The sequence below is a fragment of the Solanum pennellii genome, chromosome 4, assembly GCF_001406875.1.
Source record: "Solanum pennellii chromosome 4, SPENNV200".
Lineage (NCBI taxonomy): Eukaryota > Viridiplantae > Streptophyta > Magnoliopsida > Solanales > Solanaceae > Solanum > Solanum pennellii.
Genome location: NC_028640.1, coordinates 7,888,531 through 7,899,162, shown reverse-complemented (window position 1 = coordinate 7,899,162; position 10,632 = coordinate 7,888,531). Strand labels below are relative to the sequence as shown.

The window sequence follows — 10,632 nt, the reverse complement described above, 5'->3', positions numbered from 1 at the left end:
TGGCTGAAACAAATAAAAGTCTGAAAGAAACTTTTTAATTAAAGTTCAAGAATTCTTATATGAATTGAAATAATCAAGGAAGAAAAGAATACCAAAAAAATGACCCTAATTGTCCTTGTATTTTTATGAAAAAGAAAATGTATAATTTTTCTTTGAAAAAGAATATATCAACTACAATGTACGAAGATAGTCAACTGCAAATGAAAGTGTCCTCAAGATGATTATTGTTGTAAACAAGTTGAATGAGCAATTTACTTGCAACAACGAGGCCATTTTCAATAATGTATTCAGCTAAGCTTACAGTCTCATCATATCTATGAAATCAGAAAATGATATATTGGGATGAGTTTAATCATGCAATATCTTCGTGAATGTGATTTGATCACTAAGACACTATCAATATTTGAGAATTTGGTATATAAAATTTGATGACATCGTCAAAAGAAATTAAATGATGTTTTGATCAGGTGGAGTATAATACGCATCACACTCTTTTTTTTTCTTGATTGCGATTTTGTCCCACTGAATTTTTCTGGTAAGGTTTTTAATGAGACAACTTTCCTTCACTAGAATTTTTTCCCACAAGATTTTTTCTAGTAATGTTTTAATGAGACATATTATCTATGGGCATTCAAGGGGGAGTGTTATAAATCCATTGAACTAAGTGGATTGTCCATGAGTTTATTCATGGATTATTTGAATTCATGTATGTATATTTCCAATGTGATATGATCCATTGTGGACATAGGCGTATTTAGAGGGGGTTCCATGGGTTCACGTGAACCTATACTCCCCTCTCTAGATAATATATAGTAGTGTTATATTTTTCAAAAAATATTTAAAAATAGAAGTGTGAACCCATATTGTAAGTAGCTTATAATAATACGATGATGATTGAGTGTACCTCTCTAAGCAAAGATAAAAATTTAAATCTTATCTATCTTATTTTATTTAGTAACACTCCTCCGTGGTTATCGACAACACTTTTGGTGTTTCAGTCATTTTTTCTTTAATCCTTCAAAATTTTCAAGTGTGTTACATTGGAAATTCGTAAAAATAGCACTGCAAATTTCTTATATAGTTAAATCAAATGTGTATATTAAAATTTTAAACTAGGTGTTTTATATATGTTGACCTATAATTTTTAAAATTTAGTGGTTCAGTAATAAGAACTTAAAGATCAAACCAATCAAATTTATATCTTAGATGCATTTGTTCGTAATAGTGCACCAATCCTTCCAAAATTATAATTCATACGCCCGCATTTGTTCGTAATAGTGCACCAATCCTTCCAAAATTATAATTCATACGCCCTGATGGCCTGATTGTGGATAACTATGTACCTATTTGTTTGTGTATTTAACATGATGATCTTTGGGATAATATCTCAACACTATAAAATAGAGATATCACCCCCAAAAATCATCATGTTAAATGTCCAAACAAATAGGTACATAGTTATGTACAATGAATCATATCACATTGAAAACATACATATATGAATTCAAGTAATTCATGAATAAATTCATAGACAATCTACTTAGTTCGATAAATTTATAACAAAAATATATTTATAGTTGAAGGTAAAAATACAATTTTCTTTTTTCCTATACGTACTAAATATTTCATTTATTTTGTTATGTTATCTTATTGTCATTATTTGCTAATCATCATTATTACTTTCTTTTCATCTTTTCCAAAGACGACCTATAGAAAATAATTTTTCCATAAATAAATTTATATATATATATATATATATATATATTTTATCCAATTCTGTCCTCACATTAAGTGTATAATGTGACTTGTCATCTTTTGTTCCAAAATTTATCTTAAGAAAAGAAATTAATGCAACTTATAAGTCATATTTGTCAACTGAGATATACGATTCCCAACTTAAAATGCGATCACCATCAAATATTATTTCAAAAATGCAATTTATAATTTGTATTTGTAAAATATATTATACAAATTCTGTCCATTAAATCTATCTTACAAATTTTACTAAAAAAATCTAATCACCATATTAATACTTGACATAAAAAAATCTCAATAATAAAATGAGACGTTTTATTATTATATTAATAAGTTCTCCATTTTCATGACTCGAACAGAAATCATGGAGACGCAAATTTATATTTTTTATTAAAAAAAAATTAAAAAGAAAAAAAATTAGTAAGAGAGATATAACCAAGAAAGAAACATTCTTCCACTTAACTTCCCTACTACTCGCAACTTCCAAAGCGAATCTCTCTTCCCCAGTCAGTCCCCTCCCCTCCAATGTTTCGATCTGTAATTCTTCTCTTTGCAGAGCTTTCAAAATCCCACAAAGATCTGTAATTTTCTCACAAAAATCCACCAAAAGCCACAAAAATGGAAGATTTAGACACCCAAATGGTCAAAAATTTGAATCAAAAGTAGAAATGAATAGACAAATGAGAAGAACCAATAGAAAGTGCAGGCTTTGGTGGCCAACCCATCTTTCTTGTTTAAATCAATTGAATAATTGGCATTCCTATGCTTTCTTGTTTGGTTGGTTTATATCTTCATCTGATGCGTCTTTTGACATTGTTGTTGCTTTCGCTTGCGATGAATCTTCACTTCTTTCTATGACGACCCATATGAATCTTGAGGTAAAATTTCTTAAATAACCCTTCAAAGATTCATAATTTTGCAATCTGGGTTTACGTGAATAATGTAATTTAGTGTTTTTGTCTGTTTGTTGTGAGGAAACTTGAAAACAAATGCCTTAATGTGAATTGGGTTAATCTCAAAATGTGAAAAAGATGAGACATTGGTGAGCTGGGTTGATGTTCAAATTTCACAATCTGGGTTGAATAGAATTTAGTATCCTAGTTTGTGTTTTTTTAAGTTTGTTGTGATGTGAATTGAGTTTCTAAGTTTTTTGTGATGTGATTTGAGTTTATAAGTTTATGTTGTCAAGTTTGTTGTGATGTGAATTGAGTATCTAAGTTGTGTTTTCAAGTTTGTTGTAAAAAGTGGATGTTGCCTTACTCTAAAAAGTTTGTTGTGGAAATGGTGGAATAAATGGTGAGCTGGGATCATTTTCAAATATGAAAATAGTAAAATAAAGGGTGACATGTGATCATCTTCAAATATGAAAAAGATCAAACATAGTGAATTGGTTAATGTTTAACTGTGGAAAGGGGAAGTGGGTAAAGGTTGAGCTTCCTTCCCTCTCTTATTTAACTGTTTGACACCATTTTATGGAGATGACCTTGGCAATGAAATTTTGCCTTTTTATTTTGGAAAAGAGATAATGTTTGGCATCTATAGAGTATAACTTGTGATGAATTAGATTTTTCGTTGATTGCTAAAATATTAGGAAACTTTGGGACTAATGAAACTTTATTGGGTATATTTGAGGAATGTGCATAATAGATGGTATGAGGACATGCAGTTAATATGAGGGTGGTTAATGTGGATTTTCCTCCTTGTTCCAAATATAAACCACATTTATGCTAAGAAATAACCAATGAAATTGTGGTAACATTCTTTGGGTATGCTGCTTTTAGTAAAATACCATTCTCCCCTTAACACACTTAAAGCTTAGGTACTAAAGTAAATGCATTTAATTAAATGAGATAAAATTTCTAAAAACTCGTGCAAATGGATCAATATGGTTGATCTGAGCAAGTTCCTTCTGGTTTTTATTGATATGAGAAGTCTGGATAATAATCATTGAACATATGTCAACTTGGATTTAGAAATGTTTGGGATCAATTATGTACTGTGTAAGTGGCTTTTGTGAGTGATAACTCTCTGTTGGTTATAGCTTTGTCCAGAACTATAGGAATTCACGTTCTTATTACTTATACTTTGTAACTATCCATGCTAGTCATGGCTTTGATTCATTTGTACCGATAACTATGTTGTATTTCTTTATATATGCGCTATATATATTATATGAAAACTGTTTCTTATTCTTTTACAAATTTGTTGCAATTATTTTTTACTAGTATTTTTGTCTAATTTATTTTATGATTTCTGTCTCATTTTATTAGAGGGTTCTTCAAGGCATAAACAGAAAGATGCCTGTGCTTCTACAAGACAAAAGCAAGTTATCTCTGTTAGGTTATTATGCAGCAGATTTCAGCAGCAATGGGCAGTTGCTAATGGTCAGAGGCAAAGGGAAAAAACATGTCAACTCTACTAGTAAGAGGACATGTGTGTGTGCTGAACAACATGCACCTGAAGGGAAACGTGGAAGATGGAAATGTGGATGTCACAAATTGGATGCAATACTAGAGCAGAGTAGGGCATTCTCTTTAAAGGATAATATTTGGGCACAGATCGTTTGTGATAACTCTCAAGCTGTTAGCAGAAAAGTAGAGCTAATACCAAAAGTGCATCATATACATAGGATGGGAGAAACCATATTCCAATTAGATGTCCACGTATGTAAGTCATAATCACCCATAAGACATCCTCAGATTTGCTTGACTTTGTCTTGCAAGTTCCTTATTGTTCTATTTTTCCTCAAAATAAACTCAGGTAGTGTTTTATGGAATTCCTGTGTTTGGTGGCCACCATTACTCATTGGGTTTCAAGAGTTCATCTGAGCAGGTGATAAACCATTGCAAGAAGCCTGAATGGGTTAAGGATCTTAACAGGAAGCGGCCATATCTTGACTTGGTATACTAATTATGAAGTTTAATCTTACCTGCACTGTTGACTGATTCTAAACCTCTTTGCTTTCAATTATCTGAAAAACAGGATGCTGTAATTCTATCTATCAACACTGCTAATGCGGCTAAAGTCTTTACAGAAGCAAATAATTCTGCCAAAAGATCCAGGGCTCCCTTCCATTTTTTTTGCATGTAACATCTTTTAAACTTTGACATGCTTTGATTTCTGCTGCTTCATTGGTTTCTCTGCCATTTCTAATAGCTATCCAATGTCTTGCTAGGTTTTCTATTTTGACATGGCAACTGCTTGCTATATTGCTTGCATCATTCTCTACTATCTTCTACGTCATCCTTCAGTTCTTCCATGCCTGCTTGATCCATGTGTCCCACTCGTATATCTATGTTGCATTGGAGAAGGTATTCTCCAATACATGCAAAAATATGGAAATTCGATGCTGCCAGCTCCTCTATTGGCCGGTTATTCTCAAAGATTATGGTCTCAGGTAAACTTTCTTTGATAACCTTTTTTTCAGAACCATCCTGCTATGTGTGTTCTGTGTATTCTGGATAGAGCAAAATGAATGCAGGGGATTTATATAATGAACCTGGCGCAATCGATTGGTATGTGTGCTATGCTTTCTTATTATAATTTCTGCACTAAGAGAACTTGTATTTTAGGTCTCAATCCTGTGTGGAGTATGCTGAGAAAGCGGCATTTCACAAACATTCCATGTGGGCAAGCCTTGTAGTTGATCTACTTCTGGGGAACTTCCTTGGCATCATATTGTGGTCTCGAGCTAGAGCAGCTTGCGTGTGGGTTTCAAGTTTTTCTGAAAATGCCACTAACTATCTTCTGCGTACTGGTTGTGTGTGGCTTATGGGAAACCCAGCAGGATTCAAGTTGAACACTGAGCTAGCCGGAGTTCTTGGGACAATTTCCCTGATTGCAATTCAAATTTGGTCTACCCTTTGGTGGTTATTGGGTTTCTTCTTGATTCATCTAATAAAAGTAGTGGCTGTATTTGGTTCATTGTTTGGTCTGACAGCAGCAGCTGCTCTGATCATCGACACAATTTCACTAGCAACTACACATGTTTCTGCTCTTCAGTGGTTGCTTACACTGTTATATTCATGGCAAATACAGGCAGTAGATGCTTTATGGCGACTTTTCAGGTATCTTTCCTTATAATGCTATCTGCACTCTAAAGTATCTTGTGGACTGGTAATGATCAATTAATCCAGTGTTAATCAACTTTAAGCTTTTTGAGGTCACTACGTTATTTAGACATGCGACCAAAAATATATAGTCCTTTTCTTTTTGGCATACAACAGAAATTGATTCATTCTTGTAGGTTACTTAATGACATCGGAAAGAGGAGGTAAACATTGAAGCTTCATCACTCAACACTTAGTGTTCCCTATGACCATTCAATCCAAACACCTTAAAAGCTAAAAAAAAAGAATGTTCTTTTATCATATTTTAGTGAAATATAAGTTGAACCAGTTCTCCCCTTTTAAACATAAAAAAGCAGGGATCTTTACCTTTGTCTGGAATTAATTTAGTCAATAATTATACTTCCTTTGTGACTGGATTAAATTACGGATACTAACCATGGGGTAGGGGACTACTTTTTGCTGGACAACAGATCGGAAAAAGCCACCATGCTAAAGCAGGAACTGCAGGAAAAGAAGGAACAGAAAAAGGGGTATATGGAAAATAAGTATGATCTATATTCGGGTCATTCATTGAGGAGGAATGAGGTAAAAGAGGGAAGTGAATTTTCGCAAGGTTAATATTGTCCAACAATATAGAAGAGGAGTGTGGTTATCAAAAGGGGAGTGTAATAGCTTCACACTTTAATTTGGTTATTCATCTGATACCGTGGGGAGTTTAGCAGCTGAAAGGAAAGATGACTAACCAAAAATACCTAACCTCGCTGTCTATGTTCTGGTTATAATCATTATTTAACTTCTATGGACCAAATGTTCATTTTTTACGGCCTATTTAGTCTATGCTTTCTATTATATTTACTTGTGTCTTCATTTTTTTTCCCATGGTTGTTTTTCCCAAACTGCGTTCACCAAACAACTCCTTCATGGACACCCACCATAACTTTGCTTGTTTTTTTAACTGGAAATTACTGCTTAACTGAGCTATTTTCACAAAGTCACTATATCATTTTCTTGCGAAACCATTATCTAGCATGTTGTGTTTGGTCTCTCCTTTTTATAGATCTCTTTTGTCTTTTTTAGTCACCAATATGCTTCTGTTGTGGTGGTTGCTTAAAAACCACTAACAGTTTGCCTCCTTGAATTGCAGGGGTAGGAAGTGGAATCCTCTTCGTCAAAGACTAGATAGCTATGCATACAGTGTGGAACAACATGTTGTTGGGTCTCTCCTATTTACTCCACTTTTACTTCTGCTACCAACGACTTCATTGTTCTATATTTTCTTCACCATTATGAAGACAACCATTAGCTTTGTTTGCATAGCCATTCAGTTTGGCATATCTATAATTCATGCCACACCTTATATTAAGATTCTCTTTTGGTTCATGAGGAGGAAACGGTTTCCTAGTGGATTATGGTTTGAGATTGTTTTGTGTCAGAGAAATGCCACTAATTCAGCAGAGGTTAAATCTGATGATAAGACAGCATCGGGATCTGAGAATCCTCACCACTGTAGATCCGCAGTTCTGGTTTCATTTCTTCACAGCAATTTTTTGAGCTTAAGTAAGTCCTTGAGCATTACTATTTAATTCTTAAGATTTTGTGAGTTGTGACCAAAGAGGTGAAGTTTAACATATTATTGCTTCTAGAGTTTGTTTTATTGGATAGGAGCTCTCCTTTACGTGGTTTGATCATTTTTACTGCAAATCCAACTTTTAAACGTTAATTCCACAACGTCCTCACCTTTTTGTGATAGTATCATTCATGTAGTGGTATCTAAAACTCGGGGAGCAAACTTTTTTTCAACAATTGATTGAGCAAGTTATTATTTCTCCCATAGTGACATTTCCCCTTTCCATGTAATAGAACTTTACCACTGTAATGACACCAGTGAAGTAAACCGACAGAGAATAATGTGCATGACAAGTTTTCACATAACTGTTGCACCATTTAACCATGTCAGTGAGTCAAGCTGGAAACTAGAACTAGCTTTTATCTGTTCCCAGCATATCATACTTTTGTCTTACTTGCTCATGGTTGTATAACATCTTTGCTTCTTGTTTATTCTTTTTTCAAGTGTGTTTATTGTGTTTGCTAACTCCGCAAAAATATGTTGCAGGACAAGTAGTTTGGCCACACTATAGAAATGTTTTTTCTGATGTATCTAGATCTTCTATTGCATTGTCAGCTTATGGAGTTCTGACAGGGAAAAGGTATTTCAAATTTTCTTCAATAGATCTTCTCTTACACCTTTTAACTAATTCCTGGAATGTGTTTGGTTTGACAGAAGTTCTTTTTCAGAAAAATGTTTTCCATGACAAAGTCATTTTCTAGTGTTCAGTTACGAGAAAATGTTCTTCCAGGTCCCATCAAAAGGGGGGAAGTGACTTTTCTCCTTTATGGGAGAAGTCATTTTTCCTACTTCATATTACTTGCTACTTATTATTATAAAATATTAGTCGTCAATATATATTTCTTAGAAAAAAATTTCCACTCATCAATCAAACACTGGAATACATTTCACAGGAAGTTTTCTCTATGGAAAATGACTTCCGTCATACCAATACACTCTTACTTTGCTGGACTTCTGACTTCTGTTTACTTTCCCTTTATATAGAACTCCATCTGCTCCAAAGATTGGTCTTCCTCCGATACTGCCATGGGTGTCTATTCCATACAAAGAATACTGGCGCCTTTGCCATGAAGCAGTCCTCGATTGCAGGCAAGATTGCTACTGCCAATTGCACCAATAGTTTTCAAAAAAGGTAGGACAACAACAGAAGACAAAGAATTCTTTAGCGTGCTTATGTTTCACACTGCCATTCCATACGCGTATTCCTTTCATTTTTCTCAGTGTCAGGAATTGTTTCATAAAATTTTGTACACGTAAGGGTGAAAAGGTAGTGTGGAAGAGTAAGCTATTTGTGTATAGTTAGAAGGGTTTTTGTTTTTTGGCCATCTTCTATCCATGATACAGCAATTTTGTTTTGTTATAGCACTGAATATTTGATGAATGGAGTAATTTTCTTTTCCTTGATTCTTAGACTTACTTGTCAAAGTTCATTTCTATATGTGTTATTGCAATGAACAAGTGTTAACAAGGTTTCTCTGAAGTTAACTAGGCGATTTGCTTCAATCTGTCTAAGTCTTGAAGGACAGAGACCGAAGTTATGACACATATGGATATGACTTCTCTTTTTCCCATCTCCAATTTTGAAGTATTATAGTTTCTTTGTGCTTCAACTTTGTAGCTATTTTGAAAACAAAAGACATTGACAATACAATTTGGTATAAAGGGAATGAGTCTTGTGACAAAGTTACTTTATACATATGTGCCCTAGGCATAGCTCGAGTGGCAAAAGGTGAAGGATTTGTGACTTAGGTCGCAGATTTAAGTCTCACACCATGTAAAGCGAAGTCTGATATTTAAGTGGAGAAGGATAGAGGGACAAAGTCATTATTCATTGAGTTTAGAAGGTTATGATTGTTCCGGGGGGGCGGGTTACAATCAAATTCTTGATTATAAAAAAATTACTTTATACATATATTAATATCGTATAATAGTGTTATATAAATTTATGTCAGAATAGTTTAGGTGGGTTCATACTGGTTTAGTTTAGATATAACCATTTTAAAAAATAAACTACATGTAACATCATCAATAAGGTAAATATATACTATTTATTTTGTTTTCTTTGTAAAATCAAATCAAGACTTTTAGAGGAGATGAAATGAAAAAATAGCATAAGCATTAAGTAGCCAAATGTGGCATAACCTTAGTATGTCCTTTTATTTTAGGTGAAGATAATTTTATCTTGTTAGGTCTATAGTACTATGATATAAAGTAATAATTAATGACTAGAGAAAGTAGCATAATAATCTTTAATTAATTATTAATTATTTATTAATTAATCATGCATCCCTATAAAGTAAATTCAATGAATTGATTTTGGCCGTTTACCTACCAAACTTAGCCACGTGACCAAATGTTAATTATAAGGATGCAGTTGTCAATAGGCCCCACATTGCACTATTTTTTTTAATAAAAAATTATTTTAGAAAACAAACTAGTGATAGCCGCGTATCAATCAGGTTGATTCTATTTTTATCATTTTTGTAATCGATTTAATTGTTAAGATATATCATATAATTATTTTTTTATTAAGAATCACTTACAAGTAAAGTGATAAATCAAATATGGCATGTTACTCAAAAGCAAACACTAGTACATTAAAGAGTAATTGAGAGTTTGAGACCATCAAAAATAAAAGTATAAAAATAAATTTTAAATCAAAAAGTTTCTACACTAAATGGTATAAATATAATTTCTTAATTAAGTATTAAATTATTTAATCCAAAAACCTCAAATCATTAAGTATCAATAATCAGATAATTTTTTAAAAAAATTAAAACCAACACTCCTAAACTAATAACCCACAAACGATGAACCAATAATTTTTTTATATTATACATATTCGTAATACATATATTGTGCTACATTTTAAAATTAAAGTATTGAAATAATAGCATTGTTTATGATTATTTTTTTTCTCCTTTTTAAACACGTCATCATAACTACCCAATCCATTTTGAGCCGTTAGATTAAATAAGGCCTTTTTATATAGTCCGTTGAATAATTTACACTTGGCCCACAGTAACAAGCCCATAACATGCGGTATCGGGCCCAATAATTTTCTCTTTCTCGACTTGAATATGAACACGTGTACATGTCTTTAACACTTTACCGGCTACTTTGTCTCCTCGATCACTCCACTGCTAAATAAATACGTATCTTGATTAATTTTACGAAATC

At 32.9% G+C, this 10,632-nt stretch overlaps 1 protein-coding gene across 2 annotated transcripts; it reads left to right on the top strand.

Annotated features, from left to right (window-relative positions):
- Positions 1-2,181: 2,181 nt before the first annotated feature.
- Positions 2,182-8,862, top strand: LOC107015711. Of its 2 annotated transcripts, none has more exons than XM_015216068.2 (9): positions 2,182-2,633; positions 4,026-4,418; positions 4,516-4,656; positions 4,738-4,841; positions 4,931-5,152; positions 5,328-5,822; positions 6,970-7,382; positions 7,939-8,032; positions 8,437-8,862. In XM_015216068.2, exons 1-9 carry the CDS (start codon positions 2,424-2,426, stop codon positions 8,570-8,572), a joined length of 2,208 nt encoding a protein of 735 aa, XP_015071554.1. In that variant the 5' UTR covers positions 2,182-2,423; the 3' UTR covers positions 8,573-8,862. The 2 variants fall into 2 exon arrangements, with proteins under 2 accessions (XP_015071554.1, XP_015071555.1); XM_015216069.2 differs by having other exon boundaries at positions 4,026-4,422; positions 4,520-4,656.
- The last annotated feature ends 1,770 nt before the right edge of the window (positions 8,863-10,632 follow it).

What these genes read in the sequence shown, in the direction of transcription:
- LOC107015711 (XM_015216068.2), top strand. Translation starts at nt 2,424, where the DNA reads ATGAATAGACAAATGAGAAGAACCAATAGAAAGTGCAGGCTTTGGTGG. An exon ending in CTCAAAGATTATGGTCTCAG is followed by an intron (nt 5,153 to 5,327) that starts GTAAACTTTCTT and finishes CTTGTATTTTAG; the next exon opens with GTCTCAATCCTGTGTGGAGT. An exon ending in CAGCAATTTTTTGAGCTTAA is followed by an intron (nt 7,383 to 7,938) that starts GTAAGTCCTTGA and finishes AATATGTTGCAG; the next exon opens with GACAAGTAGTTTGGCCACAC.